Source organism: Genypterus blacodes, unplaced genomic scaffold, assembly GCF_046128005.1.
Source record: "Genypterus blacodes isolate CSIRO-AG114 ecotype Tasmania unplaced genomic scaffold, CSIRO-AGI_Gbla_v1 ptg000045l_1, whole genome shotgun sequence".
Taxonomy (NCBI): domain Eukaryota; kingdom Metazoa; phylum Chordata; class Actinopteri; order Ophidiiformes; family Ophidiidae; genus Genypterus; species Genypterus blacodes.
The window spans coordinates 1,412,283-1,429,669 of NW_027466858.1; the positions used below are offsets into that span (position 1 = coordinate 1,412,283).

General features: G+C 41.6%; 1 protein-coding gene across 1 annotated transcript; it reads left to right on the forward strand.

Annotated features, from left to right (window-relative positions):
• The first annotated feature begins 12,160 nt into the window (after positions 1 to 12,160).
• Positions 12,161 to 16,563, forward strand: LOC143000213 (ectonucleoside triphosphate diphosphohydrolase 2-like). Its single transcript, XM_076149467.1, has 9 exons — positions 12,161 to 12,347; positions 13,274 to 13,391; positions 13,884 to 14,034; positions 14,155 to 14,314; positions 14,515 to 14,742; positions 14,908 to 15,177; positions 15,389 to 15,508; positions 15,637 to 15,771; positions 15,923 to 16,563. Exons 1-9 carry the CDS (start codon positions 12,231 to 12,233, stop codon positions 16,136 to 16,138), a joined length of 1,515 nt encoding a protein of 504 aa, XP_076005582.1. The 5' UTR covers positions 12,161 to 12,230; the 3' UTR covers positions 16,139 to 16,563.
• The last annotated feature ends 824 nt before the right edge of the window (positions 16,564 to 17,387 follow it).

The window sequence follows — 17,387 nt, forward strand, 5'->3', positions numbered from 1 at the left end:
CAGCCACTTCAGAACAAAGTGAAGTCTGCTGTTAAAATCCAGAAAGACTTAATTTGGAGGATAGTGAGGATGTGAGGCCGGTCGGTAGTAAGTCAGTAGCGGTTGTGATCATTAGTTCGGATCGACACTGTGAGCATACAATTAGGAAATCAAAAGCTGTAGTTATACACGATAAACACGTGAGGGCAATGATACACACACAAACAATCTGTCAACAGCAACTTACTTATTGCAATGTTGTGATAATTGAGATGTTGATTGCCCGGTGAAAAGCAAATTCAATTCTAAATTTAATGTACTGACGTGTTCTTGATGAAGTAATTTGATACTTAACGTCACTCTGGTGTCTGTAAAGTCAAATTAGAACACAAATTGTAGATAAACAGTAACAAAAGTAGGACAATTGTACAAAATGTGTCATCCTTTGAAGACTGGGGGGGACAACAACAGATTTTCAATCTATTTTTATAGACAGTTGAGCAGTTGCCAAATATTCCAGGACTTCAAAACGGTGAAATGGGTTTCGCTGTTTTTCCCATACATCTCTGGCCTTCCTCCAGGCTACTGTAGCTCCAGTGACAAGTGAAAGGAGAACTGGTGGTCTCCAAACAGCTCTGACCACATCGTAAAAATCTCTGCCATAAAGAGCAACTGGCCACTCTTTTCTGACCCTGCAAAAATAGAGGCAAGGGTTCAGAAAGTGGGTGGTCCCCTTTATGAATGATCAAAAGAAGAGAAAAGCAAGAAAGAGAGAGAAATCGGAGGATTCACTCTGGACGAGCGCTCTGCTCCTCATCAGCTGGAGACAAACTCTTCTTCTTGTTCTTGCCGGCCGAACTCACAATCAGGTTTGCTTTGCTGCGCCTCATCACTTCACTCATCCAACATCTTGACGATATGGCAAAATAAGACTCAAGCACATTTCAAGAGGATAAACATTCAAGTTTTGCCTTGCATGGTCCAAATGTACAAGTCTGTGCTTATTACAAATGCTGCTGACCCTTAGGTATCGCCCTGCCATTTGCAGGCTGACCATTTGAGCTTGCCAAATTTGACACAGCTGACGTGGGCAATAAATTTGAAGTAGTTTCCCCACCCCCTTTATCCATATTGAGCACTACCCTTCAAAGTCTGTGAACACACACACACACACACACACACACACACACACACACACACACACACACACACACACACATACCAGTAACCAGTAAATGAAATGCGATAATCACAGGATAGAGATGCGTTGTGTGATGAGATGAACGAGCTCTCTGCAATATCTTAGGAAGTTTTAAAATCTGTAATGATGTCTAAAAATGTAATATCACATGGCAGAGTTAAAGTGTGTGAAGAACTCAAGAGGATATGAGGGCTAATAGGTGACAGACAACAGTGTCAGGGTGACCAGACTGTGTAAATCCCACAAGTCCCTGAGCGCTGGGTTGTCCGACAGGTGAAACCCGAGTTGCTGATCTGTGATTAACACCCACTGCTTGCAGACAGGCTCTGACTGCTTCATCTGCAGGGAGAGAAGCTGGGAACATGTCAGACTTCAAAACTAATAAAGTGAGTCACACAACTGCCATTCTCAGAGGCAGAGAGACACAGAGAGAGAGAGAGGGGGAGCGGGGGGGTGGCTGGTAATGAAAATAGCCGGACATTGTCCAGCTACAGCGAGGCTGCATTGTCAGACAGAAACTAGCATCTGTGTTATTTTTAAGGAGCAAAATGTCACTGAGCAATGAACATGCTCAAGGCGCATATTTAACAGGGTTATATGCAAGGTCACACCAAAGCCAGATTGCTTTCTGAAGACAGATAGTCTTGTAAATGTGGGTGACACTCATGCCAATGCTTTGAAGGCCAAAATGAGGCTCACAAGAACTGCATTGTTATTGTTGTTGTTGTTAATGCGCGTACAATCTCTCAATTGTTTGTTCTGCCTTGGACTGTTGACAACTGCACACAATACATAAGCCATCACTATGCATGAAGTCAGTCAACAGGACACATATGGGCATAAAGCAATAAGTAACCCTAAAGCAGTGTCTTTGTTTATTCTCTATAGCTACTTGTGATGTTAGTAATTAACCTTAAATAAAAGAGATGATTGGCTTTGCACTAGTTTTGTGGCGATGATCTGTTAGAACCATTTTAAGAGAACAAATTCAACCATATTTTGTTTATAATTGTTGTTGTTGTCAACACAGAATTGCCAATCTTAAGGATTTCCCAACAACTCATTGTCAAAATTGCTATTTACTGACAATATCCTCACAGAAGCCCAAATCACCTTAAGCGTCTGTTGCAAGATGGAAAAAGCATGCAAGCAATTTGACCTCTGGACACTGGCATTGGGAAAACGGCCATTTATTAGAAATTAGTTATGGATCCCAAAAACATGTGACCTCCTGCTCCCAGAGGGCACATTAGACCATTATATTTGACTGGTTTGGGATTTCAAGGACTCATTGGTAGCCATTTTCAAGATTTATTCTGTCATCAGTTAACGGCAAGACTACAGACATATGTCGTTGATGTCACTGGGCCCTGCAGTCAAAACACGGCCCAGACCTCCAAGGAATTCTTCAGAGGAATCCTTTTAGAATAAGAAAAAAGGAGCTGTGTGTGAAAAGTTTTCTTTACCCCGTCTGTGGAGGGATAGAGACGATCAAGAGCAGTCAAGAGTACGAGTGAAAACAAGAAACCACGTTTGCGACGATGGACTATGAATCTACAATGTAGAAAATCTCCCTTTACTTATAAATGTATAACAATAAGCAAATAAAAAGGAAAAAAACTAATATATTCAAGCGTGTGGGAATCTGATCACAGTTATCACAAAACAGGCAGAACAATAAAGTTTATAGTTTTGATTATGTAATACGTACACATGAGATGTGAAGTCCATGATGCACTTGATGAATGGATGACACTGACAGCATAAGGTTGTATTTTAAATCAAAGGCTGGCTTATGGCATCCTCCTGCTCATGTATGACCAAAACTTTCAATTCTGGTTTGGAAGTGTACATATGATGAAACAGAAAATGTATTCCTCCTCTTCTTCATCTTCATCTTCATCTTCACCTCCCTGCTTGTGAATTTCATGATTTATTCCACTCTGCCTGGCATGGGGTGGAGTGCTGAAGATTCCATAATTGTATGCAGACTTAGAGACTGTCAGTCACCTTTCTAAGGCTTTCAAAGGTTACATCTTAATACATACAAACAAAGTCAAACAGACAAAACAAGCTTTTTTTGACTCCCTCTTTCTTCAAACCTTCATTTGAATAAAAACCACCCATCCATGTTTTTACAACACAATCATTGTAAGTGACAAGTGACGCTGGATTAATTTATTATTCACTTATACCTCAGTTTGGTTTGCTATCGACTGTTACATTAATAAATAAAACCTTCATTCATGTGTTGAATTATTGTGTTTATTACAAACTACATAGACTTTTCTTAAATATGAACTGTGTGCAAGTGGAGATGGCTTGCTGTGCTTCCCTGCCTTGCATTCTTCCCTCACACACACACACACACACACACACACACACACACACACACACACACACACAAATCCCTGCAATGGCTGGTGGAGTGAGAGAGCTGTGTCCCCTAGTAGCAAGAACAGGGCCCCCGGTCCCAGCTGGTATGCTGCAGTGGAAAGGCTTGATGTGAGGCTGCAGCAGCTGTCTGCTCCCCCCGCCCCTTCCTGCTCTGATCTCCGCTCTGCAGTTCACACCTGATCACCAACGACTGCACTTCACACAGGAATTTTCCATTTTCTATTTTCTGTCGCATCCCCCAACCCCCCGCCCCCACCACCCCCGCTGGCCCCCTGGCCAACGGCAATACAAGTGGTGCCCTACAACTTGGTGGCTGGCGACACCGACGCCCAAACCAGCCGGTGACACAACAGCACGCCTGGTATTTCAGGCCCGCTTCCATGACTCAGTTGCTGTGGAGAGAGTGGAGAGTAATTGTCCCCCATCGTTAACGGAAATACTCAAATGTCCAGCGAACATGACAACAACCTCAGAGTGAGCGGGGACAAGATGTCAAAGGTCATTAGAGGTGCAACAGTATGGGAAGTTTTTAGGACTCTACCAATGATTTCCATGATAATTTTGCAACATTGTATAATCACTATAAACAAATAAGACCATCATAGGACTCAGTGTGTTTACATGCACACATCAACACATACAGTATTCTTCACTATTCTATGAATGTTGTCTGCAAGTATGTCAGAGTTTTGGAGTATTCTTGATTCCGTCTTTTGCCAAACATTCATGACTTGTTACATGTTTGAGTAAATTAACTTCAAGGTCAGGTTTCTCCATTTAAGCCAATTTCAATCTAATTTGATTTGATTTGACAATTTCTGAATGATTGACGGCACTGGATATTTTTGCATGGTCTCCTACTACAATTTACTACAACAACCACAAATCAACATCAGAAATCACCACTATTTAGGGAAATGAAGTAGCAGTTTGCCTGAGGGTTAACGTTACATACAGGTTGTTCAAAAGTGACTAACTGTTGAAAACCCATTGTGAAATTCCTTTTTTTTCAACCTCTGTCTGGGACTCTGAGCTGAGCTGATATTGGTTCATCATCCAGTTCATTCAGTCGCCATGCAGTCCTCTTACCTGGCTTTAACCTCCAAGAGGGCTGCCATTGACCCCTGTCAATCTCTCCTCACATCTTGGCCTCTACCAGCCCCTTGTTCCTCTCAAAGGCTCCTTCACCGCAAATAAGAGGCCAAACCTCTGAGCAGACCGACCCGGCTAGGTGCTTCTAGCTTCTGGTGCTGGGGACAAGCACTTCAGCCTCTCAGAGAGCCATCAGTCACATATTCCACACACCCGTAATGACATAAACAAACAACTTTGCCTAACAGAAAGAAAAGCTGGTTTGGTGGCGGTGTTGGGGTCAAGACACGAAAAATGTATGTTTCTGCTGCGATCAATGATATTCAGGATTGTTGCAGAGCAGAATTCACAACAACAAAGTAAAAACATTATAATTAAATTCTATCATATGTGTCCTGAATGTTTCCTGTTTCTTTGTGCACAGGTGTGTGTGTGTGTGTGTGTGTGTGTGTGTGTGTGTGTGTGTGTGTGTGTGTGTTTGTGGCGTTTACAAGGTTATTACTGCTGAAAATGTGCTAAATTGCTGAAATTGGACAATGGACCAACATTCTGTATTGAGTCATGGGAATAAGTGATTTACCTTTGCAGGGGCGGGGGTAGGTGGTCTCGGAGGGAGCAGTGTAATAGGACACTTTCAAAGACAGCACTTAAACTCTTTAAAAAAAACATAAGTGCGTCTCTTGTTTCTGTTCACTGACGGAGCCCCAAGCAAGTCACTACAGGACCCTTCAGTGGGGCTGCAAGTGCCGAAGTGGGTTTAAAATACAAACACACTATAGTGATAGTTAGTGTGAACTGCACTCCGGTATCATCCATTAATTATCTCTGTTAGGCCATAACAGCAAGGCGTTAGTGCTTTCACAAGGATGCGTCTCACTTATTGGCCTGTAGCTTTGCTTTCCCTGATAACGGCGTTTGATGTTGGTTGGTTCAATGGAATTCTGATGACTTAAATCTGTTTGGAATAACGCCATTATCCCACTCAGTTGGGGCACAAACTAACGGGATAACAGCAGTGGAGGTATTAGCACACTATTATGCAGCAAATATGATAATTGCTTTTAATTACACTGTAATTAAATTAAGCTTTTGAGGTTAAAATGTCAGCCAGCAAGTGTTTTAGAACTAAATGGTTTTCTCATATATTTTAGGTTACACATAGACGTGTGCATTATAAACAAACAATACTTCTATTTCTGAATATTTCCAAATATTTCTGATCTATTTGAGACCCCTGGCAGGCCTCTCAAGGGCCCTGAATGTCCCCAGACTTTGAGAACCACCAGTGAAGACAATTGCAATGCAACCCAGGGGGGCTTACAAATGTTTATTCGTCTAAATGTCCTGAGCAAAATGTTCTTGCTGTGAAGCAGGCAGGATGATGAGTTCCCATCAAGGCACTCAGGTTCAGATGGGAGGCATCAGCAGATGAAGGAGTAGTCAACAGCGGTGCAGAGATAAAGCCTGAGATCTGACAGCGGATACGGTTACATGTCACTTGTGATAGCTCCCAGCATTCCTGAGAAAATGTCTGCCTATACCTCACTTCACCACTCCAGCCCCGTCCCCTTCTTCTCTCTCTCTCTCGGGCTGACAAGCTGAGCAGGAGACATAGGGGTTCAGAGCATGGAAGGGGGGCTGCTGGTGAGGGTGGGGAGGTCTCTGGCTGTCAATCATTACCCCCCCCCCCCACACACACACACACACACACACACACACTCACACACACCACCCCCCATGACAAATTGTCTTTTACAAGCTGTATGAGACATACTTGTAACCTGTAATGGATGTTTGAAGTTGCGGAGGGAAATACAATATACTGGATTTCAAAATAGAGTTATGACTGTTATGCTGATTGGATCCCAGACAACATGGGGGTTGGACAAAATGAGGGAGCACCCCTAACTGTACCATGTCATCCAATATCAAAACCAGGATTCATTTCACTGTTCTCCAATGAGAGATTCTACAGTGTAATAGTCTACAAATTTTATGTTAGAAATACAAACTGTAGCTATGCCACAAAACACATGCCTAAAAACAGGTACAAAAACATAAACTACTACTGCTGCAGCTACTACTACTAAGACTTCAAATGATAATAACTAAATTAGGAATAATTACTACCGTATTTACTTAATTACTACTACAACTGTATTATTACTACTACTATTACTATTACTACTACTTCTATTATTATTATTATTATTATTATTATTATTATTATTATTATTCTTATTATTATTATTATTATGATAATAAGAACTCCATGATGTCATACAATTTTCTGAAAGGGAACCTGGGGGGCAGGGGGACAGATATGTAAACTCAATGTATGCATATTTGACTGGGAAAACTGTGTCTGCTACTGTGGGAGGGCCGGTGCAGCTGTGGAAGATGTTGTTTCTGCCACAGCACTGCATTGCATCTGCATATTCATGGAAGAATACAGCATGAATATTGTTATTGTTAGTATAGTACAGTTGCATATATTGACATACCATGCCAGGGACTGCATTGTTATGGCTAAACGTAGGATGTTTATTTATTTTATGTTTGTTTGTGTTAGTGGAAAATGATGTTGACCCAAACCATAACCTTGCCAAAGACTAATTTATTTAATAAAATATTTAACCCATCCTTGAGCCAAGGCTACAGTTAAAAGGTAGAATGTAAGTAGGAAACTTCATTGTCATTTGACTGAAATAGATCCTCAGTATTAACTTTAGAAAGAGCAGCAGATGGACCAACATATTGCATATGTCTGCAACCGAAGAACACTGCAAATAAAAAAGTTATAGCTGAATAATGTGAAGTGTAACACAAAACTCATTCATCATCATTATCATCATCAAAGTTAATAAAGGGACAATATTGCTCTGATAATAATAATTACAGCATAGTATAAAATACAAAGTAAATGTTGTAGCACCATCATTAAATCAGTTTAAGAAAAGACATGCATTTCAGGTCCGACAGTTGTTTGAGCCAAAAAATGTCAGAAACTGGGGGGAAAATGTAGGACAGTGTTGAAATCCCCACACTATACATGCACGCCCTTTCTAACACATTCCGGAAGCTGCCGATGAATGACATCCTGTGAGGTACTGTATCCGCCAGGCCAACCCACCCGGTGCAAATTCTGACCACCTCAATACACAAGTGCACCTGAACCGTGAAAGGAAGGTGAAAATTAAGTCTACTTTGGGGCATTAAAAAAGCCAGTGGCTTATCTCCCGGGTGGACTGATGCCCTCCCCTATCTGACACACAAGGAGGCAGGGAGGCTGCCTTGAATGGGAAACAACATGACCCTTTACAATGGCCCGTTAGAAACAATTAGTCCTGAGTGCCAGGGTTTTGATTTGACCATCTAATTGCCAGTTCAGGGTTGAGAGAGTGTGTGAGTTGGCTGGGAAGGCTGGTGAGCTGCGAGGGCCCTGGGGGAGAGCCCTGGTCACACAATAGCAGCCTTTATTTCACATTCAGCTTCTACAAAGTGGGTGTGCTCAAAAGATTTAATCCTGCATTCAGACCTGACAAGAAAAGTCATTCATATTGAAAAGGTGGGTACAACACTGTTTCAGGTACCTCCCATCTACCTCCTACCCTTGCCCTCCAACCCTTCAAAAAAATACCACAATTATAGCATATTATAAGTTATTTTTTTCCTTTCACACAAGAGGAATGTTCCTACCATTTCCAGAACGAGGTAGAGGAGGGAATCTGATCCTTGTCAGGATCACCCCTGAATCCTTCAGTGGAGCTCCTCTCAATAGGCTCGCTTTTTTTTGCAGGGGGCCAAATTGACCAGGATACCATTCCTGACTGCAGTATGTGTGAGTGATGAGTGGCTGACACAAATAACAGTAGGCCATGTAAAAGGATGGCAATGTGCTACTGGATTACAGGAGCCTCATCCTTGGTTGGAGCCTCATACTTTCACCTCCTAACACGGCTGGGATTTCAACCCCCCACCCACCCCATTTTGAGAAGTCCGTCTTCACATACCAAATAACCCCCCACTCTTAAATATCACCTGCTTTCTGCTCCTTTAATCACCTCGGTAGGCATTCCTTCATGCAGTTTACAGCAGCCTGCCGTGCACAGGTACAAGGTGAAAGAATTCTGTCCAAACAAAGGTGAAGCAATCTGTGCAGGCTGTAACTGTAACTAGGTTCTGTGGACATGCACAAAAAGAAAACTTCACCTTAAATATGTACATGAAGTAAATGGAGTTCTCAGCTACAAAGCCAAACTGCTGCACAGCTCTGGATGTGTGGAGCTACAATACCTGCATTTGTACAATTTACTGCAGTTAATCTCCCCTTCCATGTCATTTTAATTTAATTAATGCTATGTACATTAACCCTTAATTGCCTCTGATGTTAATGTCATCTAAATCCGAGCTCTTTGTTCTCCACCAGGCCATATGCACACCCCCAAGGTGTGCTGCATTCACATTCATCAGAGAAAATTTTCACCCTAAATTTCTCAATCACCTTAGTCGATGGAGGTCACTTCAAAGCAGGGACTGAGTCACAAGGGCAATAGAAGCCTGGGACCGACAAATGCACCAGTTGTAAAACTTAACAAGGTGTGAATGCCCTCTGGGTGCCCTGGGTCTCCAGCATGTAGGGTCAGCCTGTGGAAGTTCTAAGGGCCTGATCTACACTGCAAAAAATGTGGATTCTAATGGGAAATCTATTCACTTTTAATTATGATAGTTTTTGTTTTTTTACAAACTAAATAATCTTACTGCCACCCATTCAACACAAACATGGCAAATTGATATCAAGAAAAGCCTTACATAAAGAGTCACACAATCTGCATTTACAGAGACAAGCTTTTGATCTATGTTCTGCAATGCTATGTCTTCCATTCTCAATACTTGCCAAAGACAACGTTAATTGCTCTGGTCTCAGGATGCAGTCACACTGTAACCAACACAATCAACACCTCACTTGGAGTTCACTCACATCCTGCATCGATGAGCACCCAGGGAAATTCTGCACATGGTGGTGTAGTGAGTTGGTAACAGTCAAACTCTTCCTTCTTATTCAGCAATCACCCTCATTCCTTTGCTCCCTGCTTTCATCCTGTTTCATTTGATGTCAACAGTTGGCAAGTGCAGAATAAATCCATCCAAGATACTCATTTCAACTTTTATTGGAAAAAATAAAAGCAATACCAGAAATTGTGTTTAGAAAATAAATGTCTAAACAGTGTATCACTCAATGTTGCTATTGATGTGACCTTATTAACACTGATATTACCTTGTTAACCATAAATGATCTAATGTATACCCAACCAATGATATTGTTATTTCACCAAAGCAGGGCCTCCTATTCCCTCAATGTAACTTAATATGAGGGCCAAAAATCGTCAAATAAAAGAATCCTACAAAACCCACAAATGTTTTTACAGTGTGCCTACTCTTAAGGGAGGAGCCAGTGTTTGGAGAGGACACATCAGGTGGCTGGTTGGACCTCTGGGCCTGGACACTTCTGATTTATATGTTCATCTCGGAATTATGTCGCCGACCTCTTCACCTCACTGCCATTTGTGTCACCCCCAAAGTTCTGTTCGGGCAATCAGACCCCCCACCCCACCAACCACTGTGAATACCCCCCACCTCAAGCTAAAGTGTCATCTACATACAATTTGGTGCACACTCTCTCTCTCTCGCTCTCTCTCTCTCTCTCTCTCTCTCTCTACACACACACAAACACACACACACACACACACACACACACACACACACACACACACACACACACACACACACACACACACACACTCTCTCTCTCTCTCTCTCTCTCTCTCTCTCTCTATCTCTCTCAAATTGTTTTAGTTAGATTTTGGGCAGCTGATGTTGATCATTCATTTATGAACTGTCTCAGTGTTGTACTGATCATTATGACTTCATGTGACTGAAGTGTGCACCAAATCAGACTATCAAGTAAATTATACCAGCTCTCTCGTGCACAACTTCATTTATTGTATATTACTGTATAATGAATGTGTAATGCACACACTGTGTATAATGATTAAATTGCACACATTACATGTAGCCCTTTCATTTGTGTGAGCGGTTGCTGCTTGTATAACGTTCTGTGAAGTTGCACACTGTTGGTATCATTCAGTGGACATCACCAGGACAGCACATTTATTATGCTATGCTTTATTATTATGCTACCTTGTCTTTGTAGGTTCGTTGCTTACTACTATCGTATATCTTTCCTGAAAATCCCTCAGGCTTTCTTGTCAAGACGAATCATTTGATTAATTTAGCCAGTATTTGCACCAGCTTTTGTTTATCTGACCTATGCACTGTGCTAGTGAAACTGCTGTTCAGAAACAAGAGTATATCGCCCTCTACTGGTTTTAAAGCGTTAATGCCAGTATCATTATTATGTTGACTGTAGCTACAAAAAGAGATAACATGAAAAATAAAGCCAAAAATACATATACAGAGGAAAGTGTACAGTATTTGCAATACAAACAAAACAGGAGGAGGAAATAGTGAAATAAAAGGTATGAATGAAACCGGCAGGGGAACAAAAGCTACATAGCAAACAAGCCGGTTCAGTCACTCCCTGCTTTACACCTGATTGGCTGCATTAGTTGTGTTTCGTCAACTCTTCATATTTCTGTTGGAGATGCAACTGCTCAAAGATGGAGAAACCTTGTGCATGTAAGCAGTTCGCTATGCAAAATAAATAATCCTATCTCAAATTACAGTTGGAGATAACAAAACAGGTGTAGCAGCTGTGAGTGCAGAGCTGAAATGTAAAGCACACACATTCTCACTCCAAGGCCCAAAGCAAGAGCCGTCACACTTGAAAGATGTACATCAAATGTCCCAGAACACAAGTTTTAAATGCATTACTGTTGTAATTTGACTATTTTTTATAGCACTTATGCATGTCCTGTAGAACTGCAAAACATCGTTGTATGTGTTGTCTATACTTCTTCCCACTTGCTTCGGCACATCCATGACGGACAATTGCTGCCATCAGAACAGATTTCATAATCAAATAATATGAATTTTGATATATCTATTCAAATGATTTTGTACAATTCCCTTCAGAAGACAAGAGTGATGCACTGAAAACAAAAATGGATTGCAATGCTTTTGTAATGCACTATCCAGAATGGAGTTTATTATTATTGTCATTATAAACTAATAAGTCTAGTGTCTAAATCTAGTAAACCGTCATTTTGGTCAATTAGTCCATTTCATCTGAACACACGATTTAATATTTTTCAGCGGATTGGATCCATTTGCGGTTGAAATGAAGAGTTGCTTGCTGCACTAGATGAGGTGATGTGAGATGACTGCGCTGCCTGAGAGCTGCGGCATGTCTCGGTATGAGTAACACTCTATGAATTACTGTATGCTTGACTATTGGTGGGTGGAGACACACTTGATACAACAAAAGTAGTCACCGTGCCCATGTCTGCAGAGTCTATTGTCTACGCCCTTTATTTAGTCGGGTTTGATCAGAGGCTCCTTGTGCGCTTTTACACAGAGGCGGAGGAAGGATCGAACCAGAATGAGTCTTCTGAAGTCTCCCCGCATCCCTGCAGCTGCGCTTCTGGCACTGTCTGTAGTCGGCATTATATTACTGGTGCCTACAACTATAGAAGTGATGAAGCCTCCCGAAAACATGGTAATTAAATGTGTTTTTTTAGTTTATGTTGCTGAATCAAACGCGGAAATGACGTTTAGACTGAAATATGAATTGAAATGTGCAAACATGAGTTTCTTATCTCACATTTCAAAGGTGAAAAGGCAGAAGAAGAAGTAAGGAAAAAGGAAGAGAGTGAGATACGCAAGGAGTGCGAAAGAAAGAATGAGAGATAGAAGATGTTGTGTACTTCCATTTAGGATTTTCTTTAATTCTTTTGCTTCCCTTTTATTAATCAAACATGCACTTAAAAAATATTTTGAAATGGCTATTGCGATTGATCTTATCCTACCATATCTCGCCTTTACCCACGGAACAATAGGAACTTGATGCTTTGAAGTTCCCATTTCTCTTGTTCAGTGGCATCATAGACAGGGAACACCTGCCGTATTATTTTGTTAAAATCATTACGTCGCCGTTTGTGGTAACAGTCATGGTGTAAAGCAGTAGTTTAAGTTTACCAAAAAAGGAGGCTGAGTGCAGGGCAGTGTCTTCTGCAAACCACATCCTGACACAAAAAGGACAAGCAACACAAAAGTTTCATCAATTCAGACACAAGCACAATGGCGATGAAACTGCTCCTCCTCAAAAGATTCAGATTCTTGTTCTGACATGGGCAGGTGATGATAGATATGATTTATTGATCTATTGTAGGGATTTTCTTGTCTTTGTATGAGCTTTTATTCATTGAGCCATTTGTGATATAGGGGGAAAACTTGAATAGGGAAACAGTTCAAGATCATTTAAAGCTTGACCATGAGACATAAAATGCTTCATTACATTTTTATTAAATATTGAATGTGTTTGGGACAATATTTTATCAACATCCTTTATATTAGGATGCTTTAAAATTCTGTCTTCATGTCCTGGTACTTTGTTTCTGACAATCCAAACTATCCATGTTTCAGTATGGAATCGTTATTGACGCAGGCTCATCCCACACCTCCATGTACATCTACAAATGGCCGGCTGATAAGCAGAATGGCACAGGCGTCGTCACCCAACATAGCCAGTGCCATGTGGAAGGTGAGCTGGAAAGAATAAGTTGCTAGATCACGACTTTTAAAGGGTTTGACTGGGGAACAAGATGTCCCCAGTGTGGTTGAAGGTTCGTACCTTGATGGGGTTTAATGCGGATGCATGTATTTCATTGGTGAGGCTTACTGGGAGGTCATGTCTTTTTTCCAAAGAATCTTGGTGGTAATTAGGACATGCCCACTCTCACTTCCACAATATGGTGGTATTTAAAAATGCATGTGTTGGTATTTTGTTGAGGTCGTGTCCAGACTTGTGCAAGGGTTTGGTTCCTATATTGTGTATCAGTTTAGGTCATCTTGACTAGAGGTTCCACTTGTTTCTTTGAATCATTTGTTTTTTGAGAGATGGTTGCCCCAGAAACACAAACCAAAGGCAACAGCTCTGTGGGTTGTTCTTCCTTTCAGACAGGGAAGCCAGTTTTTGGGGAAGGTCAAGATGAGTACTGTGCTCAGCAAGCTATACTTTCACTTTTCTGTCAAGGTGGAGGAATATCCAGCTATGCAGGCAGTCGTGGGGGTGCAGCTCGAAGTCTGGAGCCTTGTTTGGAACATGCCATAAAGGACATTCCCAAATCCAGACATCACCAAACCCCACTATATCTGGGAGCTACTGCAGGGATGAGGCTTCTGAGGTCAGAGGAAGATTTCTTACCAAATCCCACATTAATTATGGATGCATAAATGCATTAAAATTGATGTAATCTTGCTTTTACCTAAATCTATTCCCTTTCAATTCTACCCACTCTTCATAGCATGGTCAATCACACAGAATCGGAAGAGATACTGAGGGAAGTGGGCAAGAAATTGCGGTCTTATCCTTTCAACTTCAGCTCGGCAGCCATACTGAGTGGGCAGGAGGAAGGCGCGTATGGCTGGGTTACAGTCAACTACTTACTTGAAAACTTGATTAAGGTGACGTCTCACTGTCTCACTATAGAACACACATGCATCATATTGGCATGTGATCTAATGGTGCAGAAGGAGACATACGTTTCCTCATTCTACCTCATCTCTGAAGTCCCCTCTCTTGTCTTTTTAATATGTATGGATGCTGAAATATTTATGTATTTATGTAATTCCTTATCTCTTGACATGTCCCTTTCGCCTCTCAGTACGGTTTTGTTGGGCGATGGATGAATCCAGACAGGGAGTCGGTTGGTGCTATGGATTTAGGAGGCGCTTCCACTCAGATCACTTTTGAGACATCAGAACATGTGGAGGACAAGGGCAACAACATGCAGCTAAACCTTTATGGACGAGTCTACAACCTGTACACGCAGAGCTTCCTTTGCTACGGCATGGGCCAAGTCCTGAAGAAATTGCTGGCTCACCTAATTATGGTACATTTATGTCAGAATAATGGTAGAAAAGTGGTAGTACTTTTGATTTCACCACCTGTATGTATAATGTTCTTCTTATGATTGATCTAATCTTATTTTCTGTTACACATAAAGGTGTTTTCTCTACACCATTTCTACCACTAACATCTCTTTTGCCTATTTCAGACTCAAGGTGTGGGGCCCCAGTTGATGCACCCCTGCTACCCAGCACAGTTCAACGTCTCCATCACGCTGGGGAAGGACGTGTTCGATTCACCGTGCACCAACATTTACAAAGCATCGTTTGACCCCCAGATGTCTGTAACGCTTGTAGGCACAGGAGAGTACCAGTACTGCCTGGGCAACATTTCAGAAATGTTCTCCTTCGACAACTGCTCTTTCACCAAATGTTCCTTTAATGGAGTCTTCCAGCCCAATGTGACAGGAAGTTATATGGTGAGGATTGGTGGACTCAGCAGCTGCCAACTTGTTGCAACATACTAAACCATTGTAAAATATTTTACCATAACAAATGAGAAAACAAGAACATTGTGGACAAAATCATGGAGTTCATCTAAATTTGCAAAAACACTCACACAGAAATGAGTCATAAGTCACTGTCACGGTCCAGCATCGAAAATAAAACATCACTTTCTTCTCTCCGCAGGCTTTCTCAGCATTTTACTTCACTTACAACTATCTGGACCAACTCACAGGCATCCCGTTAATGTCCCCTGATAGAATGAGAGAGGCAACTCAACTTGTCTGCAACATGACCATCCCTGAGGTGATCTATCTCATCTGTTCCTAAATCAAATGATCACAATAATGTTTATGCGGTATCAGCGACATCAAAACATGATTACACAAGGCTGATATGGAAATTTGTTTAAAAATTCAACTCTTTCCATCCAGATGTATGCAAAGACAAAGCAGCAGGTGAAACACTTGAAGAATATCTGTGCTTCGGCCACTTTCATCCAAGTCCTCCTGACAAAGGGCTACGGCTTTAATGAGCGCTCCTTTCCTCGCGTTACTTTTCAGAGAAAGGTGAGCAGAGTTAGGGTTCATGTAAAAACCAAGTCTTCATTCATCTGAGATCAAGCGTTTTGTACAGGCAACCTGTGACAACTGCAGTTCTATTGTCTGCTTTGAAATTGCCATGTGTGATTTCAGGACATCTCCATTTGTGTTTTCACAGGTAGGAGGCTCCTCTGTAGGCTGGGCTCTGGGGCTCATGCTCAGTATGAGCAATATGCTGCCAGGAGAGAGCCTTGGCGTGATGAAGGCTCTCCCTCCAGGGCCCTGGACTGGTATTCTTTTCATATTCATCAGCATCCTCCTCTTGGCATTGGTATACCTTGCACTGATGACCTTCAAAAAGAAGAAGCCAGCTCAAGGAAATGTGTACGAGTAAAGCCCTACAGTCCAATTCACGTTACTCATAGAAAGAAATATATATGCAACTTTTCTGTGTGCTCGCAATGAAACTAGATAATAAATCATGTTTTTTAAACTCTTTTGACTCATTATGCTACATCATATTAACAACCCAGGGCACTACTGTCTCTGTAACTTGTTGTGACGCTGTGGTTTTCAGAAGATGCTGAAGGCAGCAAAGTCAGACATTTCATTTTCTTGAAAATGATCAAAGATGAACTCATCAATTCAATTTACCTTTAGCTCAACTTATTAAAGCCTGAGCTCCTTGTCATTCCAAGTCATTCCAAAACGTCTGTCTAGAACTTGGGAGTCGCCTCAATGCCCGCATCAAATTGAAGTCTTTGATGTTCACCAGCAAAACAGTGTCCAATACTTATCTGAATATCATTCAGGTTTGTGCTCCCTCACGCTCACTCTGGTCTTTATTTAATAAATATAGTCTGTTGTGCCTCCATTTACCCTGTGCGTATGTGTGTAACTGTGGCTTCAGCAACGTTAATCCCAACACACACACGCACACACGCACACACGCACACACGCACACACGCACACACGCACACACACACACACACACACACACACAAAGTTGCACATACAATATATGTGACCAAGTGAAGGTGTCAAGATGCATCTACACTGCTGTCGCTTCTCCACACCACAGACAACCAGGTTATTTTATTACTGCAACACAGCATATAATAATAGAATGACGACAGGAATCACCATGATAACAGTCTGAGTGCATTCTGCATTGTTTTCTGCAGGTCTATCGTCAAACCAGTGTTCTATAATGCCGTTGTTCCAATAGGGGGCAGAATTGCGCTACTTTTGCATTCATTTAACCAGGTAATAGTATACCCCTACATCAGATAAACATCCCTCAGAGAGGGAGAAACAAAAAAGAAATGTTAACTGGGACCTATGGGATGTGATGATGTGAGGTCACACATTCTTACAGGAGTCCTGAAATCCTGATGGCAACATAGAAATAGTGTACTTAGATTAAAAAAAGAAGGCAGGGCCATGACAATATGTTATTGAAATGTGTTGTAATAATACTCAGCCTTGATTCTGAACAAATGCTGCACAGCGACATTAGAATGAGATTGGATAGGATCAACTTTATTAATGACCATAGGGGAAATTACGTTGGTCACCTATGCTCCCATTATTTAATCATAATCCCAAAGCTCTGCTGTGAGACCTAAGATGTGTGCAGACCA